At 43.4% G+C, this 25,441-nt stretch overlaps 1 protein-coding gene across 9 annotated transcripts in view; it reads right to left on the bottom strand.

Moving 5' to 3' along the window:
- Nucleotides 1–410: 410 nt before the first annotated feature.
- The window catches only part of FRY (FRY microtubule binding protein), a 761,330-nt gene continuing 736,299 nt past the window's right edge, over nt 411–25,441 (bottom strand). For 5 of the 9 annotated variants that reach the window (XM_063951775.1, XM_063951776.1, XM_063951769.1 and 2 more), the window contains 6 exons: nt 19,389–19,472; nt 10,843–11,007; nt 9,718–9,735; nt 5,847–5,957; nt 4,345–4,547; nt 411–1,893 (listed from right to left, as the gene is read on the bottom strand). In XM_063951775.1, the coding sequence (XP_063807845.1) occupies nt 1,635–1,893; nt 4,345–4,547; nt 5,847–5,957; nt 9,718–9,735; nt 10,843–11,007; nt 19,389–19,472 (840 nt within the window). In that variant the 3' untranslated portion in view covers nt 411–1,634. The remainder of the gene's footprint in view (nt 1,894–4,344; nt 4,548–5,846; nt 5,958–9,717; nt 9,736–10,842; nt 11,008–19,388; nt 19,473–25,441) is intronic. The other 4 variants (XM_063951774.1, XM_063951777.1, XM_063951770.1 and 1 more) reach the window with 3 other exon arrangements.

Genomic DNA, 25,441 nt, shown 5'->3' with positions numbered 1-25,441 from the left:
CTAGAATAATTGCAGGGGATCTTCCAATTATGCTGTAGTTTAGATTTGTTTTCATCAGGCCCTGGAAGAAGTGACAGGGATGGCAGGGAACCGGTACAGGCACTATTAATTTCTATATTTATTTTTTTGTTTAATTGGTACTATCTTTCTACTGTGATAGATATTGTTCTTCAGTGTATGAATCGATTGCATTCTGAATGTAACTTTAATTGTTTATCTTTATGACATGTGTTATACCCAATCATGTAATTGTACGTATTACACATTTTGCTTCAACAATAAAAACAGTTTAAAAAAAAAAAAAAGTGATCATTTTAATATGAATGAAAAAATATAAAGGCCTATTCGCAATATGGTTGTCATGAATGAATATCACCTGTTAAAATAAATAAAATATACTGTGACATCAGTGTAGTGACAGAACAAATTTATCACGTCATTTCAGTGAAGATACTCAACAAAAATAGTCTTCATTACATCACAAAACTGTAAGTATTATGTACAAAGTGAATAAGTTACATAGATAATGCGTTAATGTAAATGCCTCAGATGTACAAAGGAACGTCATGCCATTCAACTCTCACTCGAGAACAGCAACAAGTGTGAGGGAAATAAGTACTTGTGTGTTTGTGTATATTATATACACACACATACATACCCAGACATGTTTATAGACTATGCATATAATAAATCATAAGGCTGCTCCACTTAAATAATTCAGACTTATCGCTGTCCCAATATACATTAAATAAAAACAAAATATATGCATGCGTGACACATGAAAAAGATGTAGTCATTCTTTAAACTTCCACTTTCAGCATGGCAGTTAAGTCATATCAGCTTTCTTTTCCATAGTATAAAGAGTCCGAGAAAGCAACTATTCATAAAAAGCAGCCAGATTCCATAGAAAATGACCTAAAGCAATCAGGGCATTATGGTACAGTTCCCAGCTATGATCACGTACCAAGGCCACAGAAGCCTTGCGTCTCTAGGAAATGTCAGTCATAGCAGCGTGAAATACAGTAATCCTCATAATTACAGTGTACAGGATAATTACAGCTTCTTTACAATCAGCCTATATATATATATATATATATATATATATATATATATATATACACACATATACAGGCTCTCTGCTATTGACCAGTCATACCGGTATCTGCGGCCAGCCTCATTCCGCCTGTTGACTGTTTATCGACAGAAATTAAAAAGTATTTTAAAAGTATATTAATAGCAACAAAAAATATACTATATTTATATATATTTATATATACTCTTTTGTGAAGGAAACATTGCACTTTTGCCATCCTAAGATTAAGGTTTCTACAAAGGAAGTATGATTCAGAATAGTAGGCTTTGGTACACGATGGAAGTCACTTAAGTAGTCAGAAAAACAGTTCTGTGAAACAACAGCTGTTTTCAGCAACAGAACAAAGGCGAGGACTTAGTCTCTTACACTATTGCTACAGATGCGTCCACCTGCTTGCTTTGCTTAAAGGAAGGGTCCAAGGTTAGCAGGAATGATAACAGTGTGTGACTGAGTCTTCCGAACATGGAGTATACGCTTCGCGATCTCAGTCTGTTAAGCTAGCTGTTCCAGCGGGGTAAAGGACACAGACAGAGACATCTTGTCAGAGATTAGTGCCGGATACATTGGAGTCGGGGAGGTAAGTAGAGACAACACGGTAGTTCTGAGCACGGCGAATCATGTCTCGAATCTCCATGTTGAGGTCCATAAGTTTGGTGCAGATGTCAGTGAGGTTCTGATTGGAGCCTACCAGAGCATAGGTGCCACTCTGTCCAAGAGTTTGGTGTCGGAAATAAATGTTCAGTAGTGTTTGCACTTCATCATCTGCGCTGCTCCCAAATATGTCATTGGGCCATAGTTTTCTGATATGCAGAGAGATATAGAAGGAATATTTAGAGGAAAAGTAGTGAGCCTGTTTCTCACGGATTCATATACAGCATATATTTACAGTACTAAGGTGCCTATGTACTAAGAATCGTTGAAGTGTCACTATTGTTTTCAAATAAATGTTTTGCGATAACAGTGTTACACGCCAATTATAAACCTGAATTATTGGTGCTAAGAGCAAGCATTCAGTACAGACACTTATGTCAGCAATCAGACTATCCTATCTGTATACCTGTTAGCAAAAATGGACAGAAATTGTAATTGGTAAGAGAAATAAATGCATAAAAATGATCTGTGAAAATATTGCATCTTCCTGGTACTGTTATACAATATAAATGTGAAACCAATGATTGTGAGAATGTGTGTGTGTGTGTGTGTGTGTGTGTGTGTGTGTGTGTGTGTGTGTGTGTGTGTGTGTGTGTGTGTGTGTATTAAATGTAGTCTGTAAAAAAAAAAAAAAACATATGGCAATTGCATAATTCAAAACCTAGATCTCCAAACTATGTGCCAAATTCAACGAGCCACAAAATCTTTGTAATTTACCGTGATCACCGTTTCTGCGGCTTTCGTGGCTTTTTGCCACGAAAATGGGCTTTTCGCGGGTATGTGGGCTCCTGATTCGCATATTCAAATGCAAATTCGCGAAAACGGGATTGCCATGAAAATTGTTGTCGAAAGTGAAAAGTGACAAATGAGTAAATCTGCCTGTACCTCCAAAAAGCTAGGCGAACATCGGATAACAGTATAAACGTTTATTATTGGTAATGATAAAAAGTATTTCTGGTACTTAATTGGGGCGAATGGCTGTTATATAATTTTTTTTAAAAAAACGTAAAAAATTATAGAAAGCAATTCTTTTTCAACAAAATAAGTGCTACAATTAAATTTGGGGTATATAACAATGGGTATTGAGTATATATTTGGGTCATTTTAGGGGACTTTAAAAACAAAAAACAAAAAAAAAAGTAAAAACAAACAGATTACTCCCACCTGCAAGTCTTAAAACACTTGTCCCACTCATAAAGCACCCCAATAATTTCTCACCACAAAAATGACATTGGCCAAATCAAAATAATTAAAAGCTTCAAACTGCCGAATTAGTCATTCAGGGGGGTGTCCCAGGGATTTTGTACCAAATCCCGACATTTTTAACTTAAAATAGGGATTTTACCAACTTTTCATCTACTCAGAGGTGGTGAATTGAAATTTGTGGCAAAATTACCGCGAATACATTTTCGCCAACAATTGAATAGGCACTTTTCATCATTCATGGTAAAATCAGGTTTTTTACGGCGAAAGCGGCTTTTTGCTGCTAATTGAATTCGGCCCTATGTCCTATTTTTTTTTAATTTATACTGGTGGGTCTGAGGGTTATCACTTTACATAGAAATATAGAAACTGACCGCAGATAAGAACCATTTGACCCAAAAATTGTCTGCCCTTTAAGGTCAGGGTATTAGTTTAGGGGATTGGGTTAGGGTATTAGGATTAGTTTAGGGGATTGGGATAGGGTATTAGGATTGGTTTAGAAGTTTGGGTTAAGTTATTAGGTGTAGGGGTTTATGGTTAGGGAGAGGTTTGGCGTTACGGTTGGGTTAGGGTATTAGGTTTATGGGCTGCAGCGGGTATGGACTGCTGTGTTTTCTTACTCAAAGTATTTTTTTTTTTTTAAAGTGTTATTACATTTAAAGTATTATTAAGAGTTATACAGGAATTATTACTAGCTCTTTCTACAGCTGGCATTGAGGGACGGTGTTGTGACTGATCTTCTCTTCTCAGGTACAGATAAAATACTATTGCACCTGGCACATTTTATTAGAGCAAAATTGTTTTCGGAATTATTATTATGGGTAAATTGGCATCAATGACAATCTGCAAATTCTAGTCTATTTTAAGGCATGGCTTTTAAGTAAATGAGATGCTACTCTGGCAATGTTTGCAGTGGAATTTATTGCTAGCCACGTCTGTACCACTATATATTGATTAGTGTATGGGCTGTTGCAGGTAGGGGCTGCTGTTTTTTATTTTTCTTATTCAATGTGTTTTTTATTATCTAAGTATTATTAGATTTAAAGCATTATTAAGAGTTATACAGATGTTAAACATGAGGAATAACAGTCTATCGGAAATCTCAACTACTATAAAAGTACTTTACTTTTTGGCTTCCCTTCACATTCAAACACCTGGACACTACTTGCTGGTAACCTGCTTGGACATCACAAGGAGGTAACACTTGATTGATAAACTTCTGTCCTGAGATATGTAGGAACTTGTGTGGCAACCATCAACATTTGTATTGAACATCTTATGCTTATGAACCATGCATCCTACTTAATTATCATTAAATACTGTATTTGTACCCTGAAGATGGTACAGGTAGTTTAATTATATGGGGCGAAAGCAAAATCCCTATGGCTGTTATTCACCTGCATTGGCGTATTTGTCGTATTGCCTTCCCCAGCTCGTTGTTCTTCAAGCACTCCAGCATAAACTGAATGGCGAACTCCGTAGAACTGAAAGTTGGCTCATATGATGCTGAATCCGCACTAAGAGACTCTGCAGCAATGTACAAACTTGCATCCTTCAAGTTCTTCTTCAGCTCATTTAGTTCTCTTGACATGTTAAGCAACTGTCGGGTGACAAAAATTTAATCATTAAGTACCTACATACTGTTAGAATTTCAGTAATTAGGACGTCAAATGATCAAGTTACATTATAATAATTTGTTAAATGGTGGAAGTGATTGACCATCAACTACAGTACTGTGGCCAAGTTTGAATTTCACTTTGGCGCCTCTCGTTCAAACCCCCCCCTTCCCCCGTGGTGCCGGTCTCCACTCCTTCGAATTCAACCCCCTCCTATCAGTGCGGGGGAGCACTTACCTCTGTATCCCCGTGGGTGGCTTCTAAAGTAGTGTGCTGCCACAGGCAGGGTGGGGTGAACCTTCTGTACTACCCAGCTGTCTCTTCACTGGTGATGCATTACTGGGAGTAGGCGTCGTATACCGGGTCCACAGCCACGCCTCCTCCCAGTAGTACGTCACCACTGAAGAGACAGCCGGCTAGTACAGAAGGGGCACCGCACTCTGCCTGCGGCAGCACACTGCTTTTAAAGTTGAAGCTGCTTCAGGAAGCTGCGGAAGGAAGCGCTCCCCCACACCAGCATCATGTTTGGTAGGGGGTCAAGCTGCCCCCTTGACCCCCCCCTTCCGCCGCATTATATTTTTATATTTTATATATATATATATATATATATATATATATATATATATATATATATACATACATACATACATACACACAATTTTATCAGTTCTATTTTGCTTCTTACAGGTGTACGAAATCCAACATGTATTAAAAGTTTTTCGGAGGAAGGCCAGTTATGTAACATTGTCTTATTTTGTATCTCTTTTCTACTTTCATCCACAGCTAAGTATTTAGATCGGGAGGGGGTTATCCTCTAACTGCCTCCAGCCTTTGATTCCTGAGGAAGGTTGGAGCGACGGAATACCACGCATACTTTGCATGCCGCTGTTCTAATTTCCTAGATAGGAAACGGACGAACCACTAGTTCTGCAATATAAAATACCTCGGCAATAAATAATTTCCATGACTTTATTGTTTTGGAATACGTATTACGCTTTAGCAGCTGATTTACTGACGGTCTCACGTGCGCAACTTGTTCATGTTCTGTTTGGTTTTGTTTCATAACATGTAAGGTATAATATCAATTTTCTCTGTAACAGTAACAAAGATGTAAGTAAAAGTATAACAGATGGGGACAGAAATGCTTTGGCCTGCCCAGCAGAGTCCTGAATCACTGGTATACGTAGTACAACCATGGCGTGTATTCGTGGTGTAATGCCCTCTATACCATTCTACCTCCAGGACAGTGCATGACATAATGTACATATCTGTCTGCCACATACCTCTGGCATGGAACTGACTTCATGGACTTGTCCAATTAGCTTACAATAAGACTGAAAAAGCAGCAGCAGCTGGAAGTGAAGCTTATACAACCTTTGACAGAGTTCCAATTGCTGCAATGAATGAGAAGAAACATTTATCAGGATAAACACGTGTATTATGTCCCATGTTTAGCAGTGTACACAAAGGAGATTTGTGCTCATTATAACACGCCTTCACTTCAATCACCCCCATCACAGGTGCAAAAATCATCATTCATATATACCCAGCCTGAAGCAAAAGGTGTCACTCTCTCAGTTGCGCTCAAAAAATCTTTTGGTTTCTAAATGTTGTGGATATCGGGTTTTCGGGTTATGGGAGACTCAATCTGTACAGACCAATTCATCAAATTAACATTGGCTTCCAAACCCTTTGAGAATTTAAGAATAATACAAATAAAAGCTGTACGTTATGTAATGTGGGTACCCAATTGTGTATGCTTACTACCTACCTATTCTGCAAAGCCAGGCGCACCCTAATATAGGCAACTAGCTCGATAGCACTGCGTGGCCCCTATACAAGCATGAAACACATTAGACCAAAAAGATATAGTTGCCGGGCCAGGTCTTAGGTTTGCTACAGTGAATATATTTACTGACAATCAGTAAAAATGGAGTATCCTATTCAGATGTCAGTAAGAAACTGTATAAACAGTATACACTATTCTACTGCATTAAGATTTACTTCTAAAGCCATCTAGGTGGTGCTTCTTCTTTCAATTTAGGAAGGGTTTTATTAATTGAAGAAATGTGTTAATAAACAATGCAGTGTCAGAAAAATGAATTGCACATATTGGCAATCCTAACGCTTGTACATCCAGCCAGCAGACGAGCACTGTGTGTGTGCAGCCATCTGCACTAGAAGCCATTCGTCCTACGCCAGATCGGTCAGCTTTAGCCACACATTTGTAGAACTAGAACTAAACATCAAGTTCGGCTTGTGCAAGGTTTCAGCCGTGTGTAGTGTCTGGTTCTTCTCAAAGGATATTATGTCAGGCTTCTTTCTGGAAGCACAGACACAGATAAGATAGTGGGAAGAAGAATTTGGGAGTAGGCAAATTCCTGCTGGTTTGCTGGCTACACGTTCCGTTTCTCCACAGTTATGAAGCCACGTTTATCTGTAATACTGGAAGCATTCTGTTGTGTTGAAACAAACATGAAAAAAATAAAATAAACAGGCTCCAGACTTCAAAAGTACTATGCCTATTAAGGTCTTATAATTGATGGCAAGTAAATCTAAAGCCCATTAAATGGCACTATACCAGTATTACTGAGTGTACTGTGTACCATTATATACAGCCTTCTGATCCCCTGAAACTCTGGGTGATGCCAGTAATAGAAATTCATTTTTGATCAAGCCTGTGGAGTGTCTATAAGACAATGTATGGCCCAGATTTATCAAGCCTTGAAAAGTGATATATTGCACGGTGATCAAGTACCAACCAACCAGCTCATAACTGTCATTTTTCAAACACAGCCAGTTAGGAGCGGATTGGCTGATACGTTATCACCGTGCAATTTATCACTATTCAAGGCTTGATAAATCTGGGCCTTAAACTAATATCAAACAGCTCCTTTTCCATATTAAATGAGCATAGGTGGTCATTCCGAGTTGTTCGCTCGCTAGCAGTTTTTAGCAGCCGTGCAAGCGCTATGCCGCCTCCCACTGGGAGCGTATTTTAGCTTAGCAGAAGGGCGAACGAAAGGATCGCAGAGAGGCGACAATTTTTTTGTGCAGTTTTAGAGTAGCTCAATACCTACTCAGCGCTTGCGATGACTTCAGACTGTTCAGTTCCTGTTTTGACGTCCCAAACACGCCCTGCGTTCGCCCAGCCACGCCTGCGTTTTTCCTGGCACGCCTGCGTTTTTCCTGGCACGCCTGCGTTTTTTCGAACACTCCCTGAAAACGGTCAGTTGACACCCAGAAACGCCCACTTCATGTCAATCACTCTACGGCCAGCAGTGCGACTGAAATGCTTCGCTATACCATGTGTGAAACTACATCTTTCGTTGTAATAGTACATTGCACTGCATGCGCAGAAGTGCCTTTTTTTTGCCTCATCGCTGCACAGCGAACGAATGCAGCTAGCGATCAACTCGGAATGACCACCATAGTCTCCACACATACTTGTGTGGTAGGCATATAAACACAGCAGTTATATTTGCTTACAATTAAATGTGGAAATTAGATTTTTCCTCTAAGAACTGAATTTCTAATTGAAGACCACCTTCCTGTATACTCCACATAAACATAAATCGGATGTTTTACTTCTATGTGATGCACAGTTTGGTGCTGAATCCTATGCTACTGTCCTGTGTCAATGGGACAACCCTTTACTGGTACACACTAGTTCCACCAAACAGGTACAGCTTTTATTAATGTCCCTCATTCAGATCAGACACCATTTGCCTGCACTGTGAAGCACAAAGGGGCGGGGCACTGACAACTCTGCTTAGTTCGGCAAGACTTGTGCAGTGGAGACTTTTGGATGCTGCAGTGACCCAGATGTAACTAAACAGAGGTAAGTAAACCAAATCTACACAGAGGATAACCCTATAGTTTTATTTCTTCTTCGGGTTCCATAGGGCTCCACAGGGGAGACAATGGGGTGTAGGTGGTGGTAAGGACCAACCAGTTAAAGTTTAGGTATCCCAAGCTGCTCCGGTCCTTCCCTTTACCTGCCACTCTTGTCATATACGCTTCTTCAAAGAGGGTCTCTGTATTCAGAAATTCACAATGGGATGTGCCCATGCCCACTCTAGTACCAGGGCCTGGCTAATGCCAACATATTAAATGCCACTAAAAACAAGACTTGCCTTTGCTGAGTGGAGATGAACATGTCTAATGTTTCTAGGTTTCTTTCTTTCTGCTTTATACCCACCTAGGGGGTCTATCTACTAAGCCTTGGATGGAGATAAAGTCGCTGGAGATAAAGTACCAGCCAATCGGCTCCTGTCATTTTTCAAACACAGCCTGTGGCATAGCAGTTAGGAGCCGATTGGCTGGTACTTTATCTCCAGTGACTTTATCTCCATCCAAGGCTTAGTACATAGACCCCTAAGTCTAATAGTTGTTTTAAGTGTCTATACGTATGCTAGTAAGGTCTTATTACTGTTCTGCAGTTAGACATTGACGGGTCTATTTGCTAGGCCTTGGACGCAGATAAAGTGGATGGAAATAAAGTACCAGCCAACCAGCTCCTGACATTTTTCAAACCCAGCCTGTAACATGGCAGTAAGGAGCTGATTAGCTAGAACTTTATCTTCATCCAAGGCTTAGCAAATAGACCCCTAACTTGAGATCTAATACAATCACCTAAAGATTATGGCCTGGTTGTGACAGTTGCACATGCTCTGGCTTCCCTAGTGTTCAGGCTCCTGATGATACTGGATTAGAAAAGGGTTACTGCAGCTGGTAACTGAAAACAAATTTTAGAGATGAGCGGGTTCGGTTTTACTCGGTTCTCAAAACGGCATCTAATTGGCTCACGGATGTCACGTGTTTTGGATAGCCAATAAGATTCGGTTTTGAGAACCGAGTAAAACCGAATCCGCTCATCTCTAAAAACAATACAGATGATTTTTGTTGTTGTTGTTTGGAACAAGCAATTATCACATTCTATTCGGGTTTTCAGTAGCAAACACTAGAAACAAAATATAGTAGGGACTGATATATGTTTGGCCCTTGTACTTAAAACACACATTTACTGTGACAAATTAATTGAACAAAGGTAAAAGAAGAAATTAGTTTGAACTTTGCACATTAGTATAAACTTTGAGTCCACCGGTGGTAATGTTACGGTCTGGTATAGGATATAGAATAGAGTAGACTTACTGCAAGAGATTCCAATTGCTAGTCAGAGAGCATGGTGAGAGAGAACAGGAGAAGAAAGGACAGCATCAAGTCAATGCATGCAATATAAAGGACAGAGGTTTGTACAGCATCACAATAAGCAGTGCTAGCTGTTATTTTCAACCTCCGGGAGGTGTTGAAAAGATATTATACCTAAAGCATGCGGGGCAGCTAAAAACAAAAAAAGGGAAATAGTGACAGGAACATCAGTGAGCTAAGCACTCGTACCGGGTTCTGGTGATAAAAAGTGGTACCAAAACTTCCCCTGATCTGTGGGAGTTTTTGTGCTTCAGGTATTTTAAACTGAAACTGTTAAAATATCTGCCTCATTTTAGATTATAATAAAATAAAACGGTCATTATAATTGGTGGTTGTGGTGCGCATTATTTTATTTTACTTTAATAATAGATAATGAAAATAACCATTCCATATAAATCGTTTAAGGCAGTTGTTCCCAAACTTATTTTAATCATGGCACCCTAGAGTATAAATTTTTCTTTTTTACGGCACTCCTAGGCCAAAAGTTTCTTATTCAGAAATTTTAAAATAAATATAAAATTAAGTAAATTGTGTTTATATGTCATCCTTAGGTTCAATTGTGTGGTGAGGGAAAGTATTTGCTTCTGTTTGTTCACTGGTTTTGCCTATTATATTGACCATAAAAAAATCTGAATTGGTCCTGGACCACCAATCCAAGGCACCACTACAAGTGCCCTGATGCACCCCAGGGTGCTACGGCATAGTTTGAGAACCACTGATTTAAGGCATTAAATGGTTGTATTTCTTGGTAAATACCATGTCTACGAACATAAGAATATTTAATGCTATTTTTAGTTATTATCTTTGCTTCTTTCTCAGATTCATTCTGCTCTTTAAGTAATATAAATATCTGCAATTCTTGCTTCACACTGTCCCTGAACTTCAATCACCTCTGTTAGCCTGCCAAATTTTATCTCCATTTTTCAAAAGCCATTTGGGTCTCAAATATGAATTTTTATTACTAATCTAGTTTGAAGAGTGAGGAAAAAAAACAAAACTAACATTTTAAAGCTGATTACAGTATTATTTAAAGGGGCGTTCCTGTAGAAATGGTATTTTTGTACTTACAATAAATCCTTTTCTCTGAGTCCAATGGGGGATACTGGAACTCTGTGGTATGGAGTGCGGTGACAAGAGCTTGGGCATTTTCAAATTTACCTCCAAAAACTCAAGCTCCTCCCCCTCTATACCCCCATTGGATGCCTGCGACTTCAGTAATTTTCTAACAAATCCCTAAAGGACAGATCAAGAAGGAGAAGAGAGAACAAGTTCTCTAAAGAGAATAATAATCCTAACAAGGATTACAGGTATACATTTACTAAAATAAACAAGCACAGAAACATAAACAAAGAGCATACAGGAGGATCAGGAGGAAGGGGTGTCCAGTGTTCCCCATTGGGCTTAGTGAAAATGATCTAAAATAAATACAAAGGTCCCATTTTCTTTTTCATCCATAGGGTACCCGACTATTGGAGATGTCCCAAAGTTCTCCCTAGAAGAGGGTAATAGAGCGCAACATCTTCTGTTCAGAATTGGCATCTTTGGATGCAAAATTATTGACCAGGATATGGAGATCTTCCAAACCCTGGAGAATTCTTGGGCAAAACCGGCTTCCTAGCATGGCCTGAACCACATTGTCAGAAAAACCTTGGGTTTGAAGAACCATGGCTTCAACAGCTATGCCCATTACAGCCAGCCATGGTAAACTCTGGTGAGAATAGATATAGCATATCTGATCTGGTGTAAAGTGCATCTCTGCTGAGGAAATCTTCTTCCCACTGTTCTACATATGACATGGAAACTGCAGCAATGGTTAGAAATGTTTACTCCGGCCATCTCAAGATTCTGCTATTCTCTCTCATGGACTCTCTGAGTTCCCTTACCAATAAGCCATTACCGTGACTTGGATTGACTGGATTTTGAAGGCTCTTTCTCGCAAGAACAGGCATCACTTCATTAGAATTATGAAAACTGCTAAAAGATCCAGCACATTTATAATGAATTCTTCCTCTTCCAAAATACAAAGACATCACAATTAGCACTAGAGAATGGCTGCTACCCAGTTCCAAAAGCCACGTTGTCACAATCCTCCAGATGATAAACATGTGATCCCTGATGACGTTATCACTTCTTCATAACCAGCAGAGCATTAGGCCAACCTTTGGTGAGTGATGGTGAGAATTTGCTTGATCTGGCACCTTAAGACTTTCAAGCAGAGGTAAAAAGACCTTTATTTGAAAGCTAACATGGACTTCACAAGTTCCTACCAAGAGAGGTCTTTGTCCTCCGGTAAGAACACCTTATGCTGCTGAACAAAAGTCCCAAGAAGATTATCTGTTGGAAAGGCGTCAAGTTCTATTGCTGACAATTGTTGATCCAACAGAAAGATTCTAAAGTTTGGGTCATGTCCAGGAACATGAGTCTACAGGAAGGCTGATGAGATCACCTTGATCAGCATATCAATATGTGATAACTGTCACACGCTTGGATCTGAGAAGGGCAGCCATGGCCTTTTTGAAAATTCAGGCAAATCTTCTGAGGCACTTGTGTCTCTCCCTCATTGGAACAAGCATGTATGTGTTCATGAAATCTATGAACACCGTGAACTCATTCTGACCCACATTGTTGATGTGGGTCAGAATATCAACTTGAACCTCACCACCCGCAACTGAATGATTACTCATTTCAGGTAAAGAAAGGGTGGAAAGCAACCATCTGGAAAACATGGCAAATGTTTTGTCCTCTCGAAGGCAAATAATATAAAATCATCTGGACTTCAGGACATCATTTTGTATCCCCGACTTATGATTACTGTAACTCCAGCATCTTTGGTATTATTGAACCACTGGTCCTGGAAGAGACGCAGACTTTCTCCTACCTTCCGAGGTGGGCAGCCTGCCAGTTTGCTCCCAAAAGATGGCTGTTGTGCCTGTACTGGTGGGATTGCCTAATTAGGAAGCCTCATTACAAAGAAGATGCTGAGTAGATAACACCGTGATTGGGCCAGAGTTTAGGGATAACTCCTGTCCAAAGGACTTCCCTTTTAGTCTCCACATGCCAAGACAGATAGAGTCTCCGCACAGGGCACTTGGTAAGCCTGTTCTACTTCTCCTGCGTCAGTCCCAACAACAAGGACTGAACCTGCTCCAGAAGGAGTGGGGACAATATAAACTGTTGCTATGCCTCCAGTACATGTTTGGTGTCGGTCCAAACTCAGCTATGCTGTAGACATGAGGAACCCAGTCACAATTGAAAGCAACAACCGATTTTACCCCAGAATTCCTGCCAAACTGGGAATGGGTTGACCACAGGAGGAGGTACCAATCGCTGCACTGACATACCCAGTCGTGGCTGAGGATACTGATGAAGTTGTTTGAAAAAATAAGATTTTACTTACCGATAAATCTATTTCTCGTAGTCCGTAGTGGATGCTGGGGACTCCGTCAGGACCATGGGGAATAGCGGCTCCGCAGGAGACAGGGCACAAAAGTAAAAGCTTTAGGATCAGGTGGTGTGCACTGGCTCCTCCCCCTATGACCCTCCTCCAAGCCTCAGTTAGGATACTGTGCCCGGACGAGCGTACACAATAAGGAAGGATTTTGAATCCCGGGTAAGACTCATACCAGCCACACCAATCACACTGTACAACCTGTGATCTGAACCCAGTTAACAGCATGATAACAGCGGAGCCTCTGAAAAGATGGCTCACAACAATAATAACCCGATTTTTTGTAACAATAACTATGTACAAGTATTGCAGACAATCCGCACTTGGGATGGGCGCCCAGCATCCACTACGGACTACGAGAAATAGATTTATCGGTAAGTAAAATCTTATTTTCTCTGACGTCCTAGTGGATGCTGGGGACTCCGTCAGGACCATGGGGATTATACCAAAGCTCCCAAACGGGCGGGAGAGTGCGGATGACTCTGCAGCACCGTATGAGAGAACTCCAGGTCCTCTTTAGCCAGGGTATCAAATTTGTAGAATTTTACAAACGTGTTCTCCCCCGACCACGTAGCTGCTCGGCAGAGTTGTAATGCCGAGACCCCTCGGGAAGCCGCCCAGGATGAGCCCACCTTCCTTGTGGAATGGGCCTTGACAGATTTAGGCTGTGGCAGGCCTGCCACAGAATGTGCAAGTTGAAATGTGCTACAAATCCAACGAGCAATCGTCTGCTTAGAAGCAAGAGCACCCAGTTTGTTGGGTGCATACAGGATAACAGCGAGTCAGTTTTCCTGACTCCAGCCGTCCTGGAAACCTATATTTTCAGGGCCCTGACAACATCTAGCAACTTGGAGTCCTCCAAGTCCCTAGTAGCCGCAGGTACCACAATAAGCTGATTCAGGTGAAACGCTGACACCACCTTAGGAAGAAACTGGGGACGAGTCCGCAGCTCTGCCCTGTCCGAATGGACAATCAGATATGGCTTTTGTGAGACAAAGCCGCCAATTCTGACACTCGCCTGGCCGAGGCCAGGGCCAACAGCATGGTCACTTTTCATGTGAGATATTTCAAATCCACAGATTTGAGCGGTTTAAAATGTGATTTGAGGAATCCCAGAACTACGTTGAGATCCCACAGTGCCACTGGAGGCACAAAAAGGGGGTTGTATATGCAATACTCCCTTGACAAACTTCTGGACTTCAGGAACTGAAGCCAATTCTTTCTGGAAGAAAATTGACAGGGCCGAAATTTGAACCTTAATGGACCCCAATTTGAGGCCCATAGACACTCCTGTTTGCAGGAAATGCAGGAATCGACCGAGTTGAAATTTCTTCGTGGGGCCTTCCTGGCCTCACACCACGCAACATATTTTCGCCACATGTGGTGATAATGTTTTGCGGTCACCTCCTTCCTGGTTTTGACCAGGGTAGGAATGACCTCTTCCGGAATGCCTTTTTCCCTTAGGATCTGGCGTTCCACCGCCATGCCGTCAAACGCAGCCGCGGTAAGTCTTGGAACAGACCTGGTACTTGCTGAAGCAAGTCCCTTCTTAGCGGCAGAGGCCATGAGTCCTCTGTGAGCATTTCTTGAAGTTCCGGGTGCCACGTCCTTCTTGGCCAATCCGGAGCCACGAGTATAGTTCTTACTCCTCTACGTCTTATAATTCTCAGTACCTTGGTTATGAGAAGCAGAGGAGGTAACACATACACCGACTGGTACACCCACGGTGTTACCAGAACGTCCACAGATATTGCTTGAGGGTCTCTTGACCTGGCGCAATACCTGTCCAGTTTTTTGTTCAGGCGGGACGCCATCATGTCCACCTTTGGTCTTTCCCAACGGTTCACAATCATGTGGAATACTTCCCGATGAAGTCCCCACTCTCCCGGGTGGAGGTCGTGCCTGCTGAGGAAGTCTGCTTCCCAGTTGTCCACTCCCGGAATGAACACTGCTGACAGTGCTATCACATGATTTTTCGCCCAGCGAAGAATCCTTGCAGTTTCTGCCATTGCCCTCCTGCTTCTTGTGCCGCCCTGTCTGTTTACGTGGGCGACTGCCGTGATGTTGTCCCACTGGATCAATAACGGCTGACCTTGAAGCAGAGGTCTTGCTAAGCTTAGAACATTGTAAATTGCCCTTAGCTCCAGTATATTTATGTGGAGAGAAGTCTCCAGACTTGATCACACTCCCTGGAAATTTTTTTTTTTTTTCCCCCCTGTGTGACTGCTCCCCAGCCTCTCAGGCTGGCATCCGTGGTCACCAGGACCCAGTCCTGAATGCCGAATCTGCGGCCCTTTAGTAGATGAGCACTCTGCAGCCACCGCAGAAGAAACACCCTTGTCCTTGGAGACAGGGTTATCCGCTGATGCATCTGAAGATGCGATCCGGACCATTTTTCCAGCAGATCCCACTGAAAAGTTCTTGCGTGAAATCTACCGAATGGAATCGCTTCGTAAGAAGCCACCATTTTTCCCAGGACCCTTGTGCAATGATGCACTGACACTTTTCCTGGTTTTAGGAGGTTCCTGACTAGCTCGGATAACTCCCTGGCTTTCTTCTCCGGGAGAAACACCTTTTTCTGGACTGTGTTCAGAATCATCCCTAGGAACAGCAGACGTGTCGTCGGAAACAGCTGCGGTTTTGGAATATTTAGAATCCACCCGTGCTGTCGTAGAACTACTTGAGACAGTGCTACTCCGACCTCCAACTGTTCTCTGGACCTTGCCCCTATCAGGAGATCGTCCATTTTCTTTGAAGAAGAATCATCATTTCGGCCATTACCTTGGTAAGGACCCGGGGTGCCGTGGACAATCCAACCGGCAGCGTCTGAAACTGATAGTGACAGTTCTGTACCACGAACCTGAGGTACCCTTGGTGAGAAGGGCAAATTGGGACATGGAGGTAAGCATCCCTGATGTCCCGGGACACCATATAGTCCCCTTCTTCCTGGTTCGCTATCACTGCTCTGAGTGACTCCATCTTGATTTGAACCTTTGTATGTAAGTGTTCAACTATTTCAGATTTAGAATAGGTCTCACCGAGCCGTCTGGCTTCAGTACCACAATATAGTGTGGAATAATACCCCTTCCCTTGTTGTAGGAGGGGTACTGTGATTATCACCTGCTGGGAATACAGCTTGTGAATTTTTTTCCACTACTGCCTCCCTGTCGGAGGGAGACGTTGGTAAAGCAGACTTCAGGAACCTGCGAGGGGGAGACGTCTCGAATTTCCAATCTGTACCCCTGGGATACTACTTGTAGGATCCAGTGGTCCACTTGCGAGTGAGCCCACTGCGTGCTGAAACTCTTGAGACGACCCCCCCCCACCGCACCCGAGTCCGCTTGTACGGCCCCAGCGTCATGCTGAGGACTTGGCAGAAGCGGTGGAGGGCTTCTGTTTCTGGGAATGGGCTGCCTGCTGCAGTCTTCTTCCCTTTCCTCTATCCCATGGCAGATATGACTGGCCTTTTGCCCGCTTGCCCTTATGGGGACGAAAGGACTGAGGCTGAAAAGACGTTGTCTTTTTCTCCTTTATACGGCAATACTTCCATGTGCCGTTTGGAATCTGCATCACCTGACCACTGTCGTGTCCATAAACAACTTCTGGCAGATATGGACATCGCACTTACTCTTGATGCCAGAGTGCAAATATCCCTCTGTGCATCTCGCATATATAGAAATGCATCCTTTAAATGCTCTATAGTCAATAAAATACTGTCCCTGTCAAGGGTATCAATATTTTCAGTCAGGGAATCCGACCAAGCCACCCCAGCGCTGCACATCCAGGCTGAGGCGATCGCTGGTCGCAGTATAACACCAGTATGTGTGTATATACTTTTTAGGATATTTTCCAGCCTCCTATCAGCTGGCTCCTTGAGGGCGGCCCTATCTGGAGACGGTACCGCCACTTGTTTTTGATAAGCGTGTGAGCGCCTTATCCACCCTAAGGGGTGTTTCCCAACGCGCCCTAATCCCTCGATGCAGTGAGCCTGTTGCCAGCAGGACTCACTGAAAATAAAAAACCTAACAAAACTTTTACTCTAAGCAGCTCTTTAGGAGAGCCACCTAGATTGCACCCTTCTCGGCCGGGCACAAAAATCTAACTGAGGCTTGGAGGAGGGTCATAGGGGGAGGAGCCAGTGCACACCACCTGATCCTAAAGCTTTTACTTTTGTGCCCTGTCTCCTGCGGAGCCGCTATTCCCCATGGTCCTGACGGAGTCCCCAGCATCCACTAGGACGTCAGAGAAAACACAGCTTCTTGAAATCCTAGGCAAGAAATGGAGGGCATGGGGGGGGGGGGGGGGGGGGGGGCACACACACAGGTAAATGAAAAAGTGTTCACGGCCCCACTATCACCACACTCCCCAGAGTTCCAGCGTCCCCATGGATGAAAGAGAAAAAAATTCCCATTTAATTATATGTAGAAAGGTATTCATATATCTGGAAGATTTTAAGGTCTGTACTTACTTTTTTTTTTTTTTTTAAATGTCAACTTCATAGTAACTTCCTAAGGACAAAGAGCAAGCTGTCCTAGGAATCAGAGCTACTTATTTACTTTTGAAAGAAATCTGTTTAATAAATGGACATACACGTATGTGCTAGAGTGCTTGTTACACATGTACCTCTATGCATAAAATACAAGTTACATTACATAAAATAGCTGTAAATATAATATTCACAAATTTATATGTAAAAGTCACAAATATATTTATGGTTAACTTCTACATAATGTGAATGTTGTTAGTTGTGGGGGGGGGGGTTTCCGTTTTTTATTTACCTGTTGTTTTAGGATTACTACTTAAAATCAGAAATAATTACGTCAGTGTTAAAATTGAGTTAAAGAAAGCATTGGGATATATACACACACACACACGTACGTACGTACGTACGTACGTACGTACGTACGTACGTACGTACATACACACAACCATTTGTACTTGACTCAAGAAAACTGTGAATACCATAGGACACCTTGTATCTAAAACCAGTGAGTTAGGGCGGTTAGTAAGAATGATAGCTCTCTCTAAGGTGAGACTCTGCCCTATATAAACAGTAATCCAAACGGAATGTCAATTGTTAAATGTAATACATATAAAATTAGTTTAATATTCACTTAGGAGAGTGAGTGGCAACACTTATACAAAACAGTTGGAGTGAAAGTCACATACCAAATGCATGCCCTAAACTTCCCATGTATCATTGGGAAACAGGCCAATCACATCAGTTTTTCCTAGGGTATGGATTTGCTGCTGGTGTAAGACAGAGGCTCACTTTTACAGGAAGGTGAGTACAGACCGTTACCATCTGGCAAATACACATTAAATTAAGCGACCAACAGAAATTACGTGCAAAATACACTGTTTCATAGGAACGTTTCAGTATATTTGGTGGTGCTGCTACTTAACTGTACGTTTTGAAGTTGTTCTCTCTTTTAGACGGAGGAAAAAATGTCCGTGTCTGCCATATCAGCTTAATTATTTGGAAAACACTTTTTTTTTTAAAAAGAAGAAGAAAACAAACCCAATGTACATAGAGAAATAAAGGAGATTCGAGAAGCAGGGGTGTGATAAAGGTGACAAGCAGAGGCCGCAGTTGCCATGCCATGGTTACTGGAAGGTGTGACATACGTACAATTTTGACGGAACCTGATGCAACTTGTTGTGTCAAGAACATCCTGACTTTTGCATAAACAGAATCAGGTGAAACTAATTTCATTAACGTACAAACGAGTGAAGTAGGTTCAATATAACAAGTCATGTTTCTATAATGCCTTGCAATAACAGCACTGTACAGTAAATGAGCAACCTTTGTCATGTCATTCTGTTGAGGAGGATTAAAAGATCAAAAATTCTGTCTTTAAAAATAAAAGAACTCATTCTTCCTGTGCTAGCTGAACTCAGAGAAAGAACAAGGTTAATGTTGTGTAAGTGAAAGGAGGCTGGTGACACACTCACATTTGTTGTGCTCAGTTTGCGTATATAATATATGTATTTTATATGCAATTATTATATATCACAGAATGGATTGCATGTTTCCATTAAATATATTGCAACAGGTTTCAAGTTTTGCATGGTACAATACTGAAATGCTGAACATTATTGTCTGCTATTATTAGTTCAGTTTGTGCTTTTCCCGACATATAAAGTATATGATGTGTTTTCTTACTTTCTCTTCCGAGTCTCCAGGTTGGCAGGTGATGACTCCATCTTTTGAGCCTCCGGTAAATGTCGATTTACAGTTTTTTAGCCACTGAGTAAAAGAAATTAACCATCTTTAGAAACTATATTCTAATGATGTAAAACACATTCAATATAAAGCAGTGGGATGTATGCGGATCCACTGTAATCTTAGTTGCACAATAAATTTAATACCACAATCTATATAATATTTCTGACTGCTGAGTCAAGCACAGTGCGGACACGCCACTTCCAGTGGTTGACACAAGTGGAAGAAGGCAGACCTACAGATGATGAGGTACTGTGGGGGATACAGAGGGGCACGGAAGAGAGCGAGAGACAGAGGAGCTGGAGATCCATAGGATTCTCCACGCAGAGTTCTACTTTTTAGTGTCGGCAGCCCGTCCACTAGGGGTGACATCATGGGTTCGGGTGTGGGGCTGACACATGGCAGCATAGGACCCGGCTCTGGCCCTGAAGGAGAGCGACTGTGGGAAGGAGAGAGAGACAGAGAAAGAGAGAGAGACTGAGGGGCAGGAGAGAGGGGGACGACTGAGGGTCAGGAAAGAAACAGAGACAAAAAGAGCAAGACATAGCGGGACAGAAAAGAGGATTTTAATTACCTACCGGTAAATCCTTTTCTCGTAGTCCATAAGGGATACTGGGGACACTTAGTACGATGGGGTATAGATGGGGTCCAAAGGAGCCGGTGCACTTTAAATTTCTTCAATAGAGTGTGCTGGCTACTCCCCTCTATGCCCTCCCTCATAGCTCAGTCTAGGAAAACTGTGCCCGAAGAAGATGGACATACTTGAGAGGAGGAAACATGACAAGAAAACTAGTGGCGAGATTAACGAACAAACACACTAGCAACAGCTAGTGAAAACAGAAAACAACAGCAGCTGTGTAACAAACTTCACACAAGAGCAATAACTTGAAGGAAGGCGAAGCACAAAGGCGGGCGCCCAGTATCCCTTATGGACTACGAGAAAAGGATTTACCAGTAGGTAATTAAAATCCTGTTTTCTCTATCATCCATAAAGGATACTGGGAACACTTAGTACGATGGGAACGTCCCAAAGCTCCCAGAACGGGTGGGAACATGCAGAGACGCCTGCAGCACTGTACGTCCAAACTGGAAATACTCAGTAGCCAGGGTATCAAACCTGTAAAATCTGACAAACGTGTTTGTCCCTGACCAGGTAGCAGCCCGGCACAGTTGCAAGGCCGAGACACCACGGGCAGCTGCCCAGGAAGTACTCACAGACCTGGTAGAGTGGGCCATGACAGAACCGAGGAATAGGCAAGGCCGCCGAAGCGTAGGCCAGTTGAATAGTAAGCCTAATCCAAAGGGCAATAGACTGCTTTGAAGCATGACGTCCCTCTTTGTGAGCATCATACAGCACAAAGAGGAAATCTGATTTTAGGACAGCAGCAGTCCTCTTGACGTAAATCCTCAGGGCTCGCACCACATCCAAGGACTCAAGAATTGAGGAAATGGCTGAAGCCGCTGGGACCACAATAGGCTGATTTAGGTGAAGTGCAGAAACACCTTAGGCAGGAACTGTTGTCGAGTCCTGAGATCTGCTCTGTCCTCATGAAAGACCAGGTAGGGACTCCTAAAGGACAGAGCGCCAAGTTCTGAAACGCGCTGCAGAAGCCAAGGCAAGGAGCATGACCGTCTTCTACATAATGTACTTGTCCTCTACCGATATCAGAGAGGACTGTAGAAAGGTCAGAACCATGTGTAGATCCCAAGGTGCCGTGGGTGGTACAAAAGGAGGCTGGATGTTAAGGACACCCTGCAGGAACGTCTGTACCTCAGGCAAAACAGCCAATTTCTTCTGAAAGTCCGAGATCTGAACCTTAATAGAGCCCAACCTTATGCCCATATCCACACCAGCCTGTAAGAAACGCAAAAAGTGCCCCAGGTTGAAATCTGCAGGTGGATATTTTTGGCCCTCACACCAGGAGACGTATTGTTTCCAGATAGACCAGGAAGTGTCTGCGGGTCACGGACGACGGAGAAGCATCGAGGAGACAGCCTGTCACTGACACAACCAGCAGCGGAGGAGAACTAAGGTGAGTCTCTGTAGGCGGAGGGAGTGCGGCAACGAACCACTCTGAGAGCGGTCGCAGTGCGTGCATCCCCCCCCCCAAGACAGGCACCGAACCCAGGCTGACTAGCCTCCGACCTGTGACCGAACACAATCACAGTGACGGCGGCAGAAGCAGGGGGAGGGTAGACCAGTCCGGAGTCCCTTTCTTTCTCACGCACTCTCCGCTGCTGTTTGAACACCAGTGACGGAATGTCATTTTAAAACAAGTGCACTCATTTCATACAGACCAGCGGGACGCCGCGGCCTGTAATATAACAAATAGACTTTTTCACCATTTTCATTTTTTCATATATCCATTTATCATCCTGCTTATGGACTTCATCTCATTATATCTAGAAGCAAGCGTGCTCCTGCACAATTAGCAAAAAGGCTTAGTATAGCCAAACAGAGCTCATTCACGCATTCATATGAATTCTGGACTATCAGCTATTGTATTTAAAATAAATATCATTTTGAAACTTAATCAAGCATTTTTCACCATTTATTACACTAGTGCATACACATGCACAATTAGAAACCGGGGGTGAGCGCAGTGTAAAAATCTCTACTCTTGCACCATTTATTCTAACAAGCAGGACCAACTTGTTAACACTAGCAGCACTCCCCGTAACGTTAGTACATTTCTGTGCGCAGTCCACCCAAATTTTGTAACTTTTTGTTTCCAGATATGGTGGTAATGCTTTGATGAGACAGCTATCCTGACTTGAATCATGGTGGCAATAACCTTACCTGGAATTACCTTCTCAGCTAGAAGGTTCCGCTCAACCACCATGCCGTTAAACGAAGTGGCAGGGGCCTTATATTGTCCTGACCAGAAGATCCGCGTACCAAACCCTTCAAGGCCAGTTGGGGGCAATGAGAATTGCCTGAACTCCCTCTCTTTCTGATTCTTTTTAGAACCCCGGGAAGCAGCGGAATCGGAGGAAACAGGTACACCAGCCGGTAAATCCATGGTGTTGTCAGCGCATCCACTGCCGCTGCCAGAGGGTCCCTCGTCCTGGAACAATAGCACTGAAGCTTGTTGTTGAGGCCATCAGATCGATCTGCGGACAGCCCCACCGATTTGTTATCAGTCAAAATACCTGCGGGTGGGAGACCCCACTCTCCTGGGTGTAGGTCGTGACGACTTAGGAAGTCCGCCTCCCAGTTGTCTACTCCTAGAATGAATATGGTCGATACCGCCCTTGCATTCCTTTTCGACCCATAGGAGAATCTTGGATACCTCCCACATGCAGGCCCTGCTCTTCATCCCTCCTTGCCGATTGACGTAAGCCACTGCTGTGGCATTGTCTGATTGAACTTGAATGGCTTGACCTTGGAGCAGATGAGAATCCTGCACCAGTATGTTTATAGGAAGGCAGGCTTCAATGCTTGACCACCTGCCCTGAACCTTGGGTGACAGCTCCCCAACCCCGAAGGCTCACGTACGTGGTCAAGAGAAACCAATCCAGGATCCTGAAGCTCCGCCCCTCCAAGAGGTTCGAGGGTTGCAACCACCACAGGAGAGAAATCCTGGCCTGCAGTGAGAGACGTATGCCCTGGTGCAGAACTGCCTGAACCAACTCCTTCCGGGGAACTGGAGATGCTGGATTGGCTCAGGTGGAATTTTTGAAAATTCAGACTCCAACAGTGGTGTGATAACAGGGATGTTGTGCAGCAGATGCTGTCCAGCAGTAGTTCCTCTGATCTTGCTTTGATCAGCAAATCGTCAAGGTAGTGGACAATGTTCACACCCTGAATCCTGAGTTGTAACATCATTTCCGCCATCACTTTGGTGAAGACCCTTGGGGACGTGGATAGGTCGACGGGTAGCGCCTGGAACTGGTTGCGTTCCTCGACCAGAGCAAACCTGAGGTAGGCCTGATGAGGCGGCCATATCGTAATATGGAGGTAAGCATCCTTTATGTCTAGAGAGACCAGGAATTCCCCCTTCTCCAGACCTGAGATCACTGCTCTCAGAGATTCCATTTTGAACCGGAAAACCTGCAGATAATGGGTTTAACGATTTGATGTTCAAAATGGGCCTCACTGAACCGTCCGGTTTTGGTACCACAAAAAGGTGGGTCTGAGCTAACTTTTAAATGGTCTTCCGTCGTGTGAGGCACATGGTTTCTGAAGCTGGTAAACCAGACTTGAAAAACCTGTGAGGCGGAGAACTTTCGAACTCCAGTTTGTAGCCCTGGGAGATCAGGTCTTTTACCCAGGCATCCTGGGCAGGAGCTGTTCTAAATGGAGCTGAAGAATCTCAGACGAGCTCCCACCCTGAGATCCCCCTGGAGCGGAGGGACACCGTCATGCGGAGGGTTTTGAGGAGACAGAGCTGACGCTCTGGTCCTGAGACCCAGTGGTGGCAGATTTACGTGAATTACCTCTGGAGCCTTGTGCCGCATTTGAGGCACCTCTTGCCTTACCCTTAAAGCGCGCTGTCTGAAAGGACTGCAGTGAAGGCCCAGTGTAAGCCGGTGGAGCAGCAAAGGGGAGGTACGTGGACTTTCCAGCAGTAGCCTTCGAAATCCAGGTATCTAATTCACCTCCAAACAGCCAATCACCTGTGAAGGGCAAGGCTTCCACACTCCTTTTAGACTCTGCATCTGCCACCCAATGATGCAACCGCAACGCTCTGCGTGCAGAAACCGCCATGGTAGAGGTACGGGCATTTATAATGCCAATTCCTTTGATGTTATCACAGAGGAAGCAGGCAGATTCTTGGATGTGCTGAATCCGTGTCACCATATCAGCCAGGGACTGATCCCCAGTGAGGCCCTCCTGAAGATTACCAGCCCAAGTATGTATGGCGTGAGTCACCCAACAACCTGCAATAACAGGCCTTTGGGAGGCCCCAGCGCCAAAAAATAGATTTTAAGGTTGTCTCTATTTTCCAGTCTGCGGGTTCCTTTAAGGCTGTAGCCCCTGGAACCGTTAGTACTGTCTTTTTTGACTACCTTGTGAAAGCTGACTGCATTGTTCACACATGAGATAATCTGAATGGGAGAGGAAAAACCTGGTGTGACAAATAGTGCACACAACTTTTTTCAACATGCTGACAGAGGACATCTACATTCACACACACATACACAGAGACACAGGTACAAGCAAGCCTGCCTAGCCCAGTATGTGTGGAGAGACTCAGAGAGGAGGAACCAGCACACAGCCTGACAATTATACAGTTAGAAGCAGAGGCAGAACTCTGGGAGGCAACGGAGTCATCTGCCGCCGGGCTCCTGCCCTGAAGGGGGGCTCTTCTCCCCCCATTCTGTGACACCATTGAAGTAAAATAATTGATGGCTGCCGCTATCTTTTCACTATATGAAGTTACTTCTCTGACAATTACACATAACTTCATATAGTTACAATTCTCATGCTTCCTGTACTTGAGCAAATAGCTCCATCAGTAAAGTGTCTGCTGTCAGTGAGTTCTAATCCTGGGTAGGACTGCTAAGAAATGTGTGATTTAAAATAAAAGACAATGAAATCTATATATACAGTATATAAAAAAAAATTCAGAACACCACACACACACACACACATACATATATATGCACACATACATACACATATTTATCTAAATATAAGGGGGGGGGGGACTGGTATGAACTTGTCTCCGGGCAACTGTGACGAACTTACGCCACTGGTTAGAAGAGAGGCAATTTGGTGTACAGTGCGTGAGGAGCCAAATACAAATGTCCCACAGCGGGCTCTCCCCCTTAACTACACCCCTGTACCAGTGTCTGGCCATGGAGAATCACTTGGAGGAGCTGGCACTCCTGCAGCAATGCTGAGAGTGCAAGGAATTGGAGCCAGGAAGCCGCTGGTCCCGCTCTGAGGAAGCTCCGCCCATTGCAATGGTGCTGGAGCTATATACACTGCTCAAAAAAATAAAGGGAACACTAAAATAACACTAGATCTGAATGAATGAAATATT

The sequence above is a fragment of the Pseudophryne corroboree genome, chromosome 2 (assembly GCF_028390025.1).
Source record: "Pseudophryne corroboree isolate aPseCor3 chromosome 2, aPseCor3.hap2, whole genome shotgun sequence".
Lineage (NCBI taxonomy): Eukaryota > Metazoa > Chordata > Amphibia > Anura > Myobatrachidae > Pseudophryne > Pseudophryne corroboree.
Note: the sequence above shows the minus strand (reverse complement) of the source record. Positions and strands in the feature narration are given on the sequence as shown.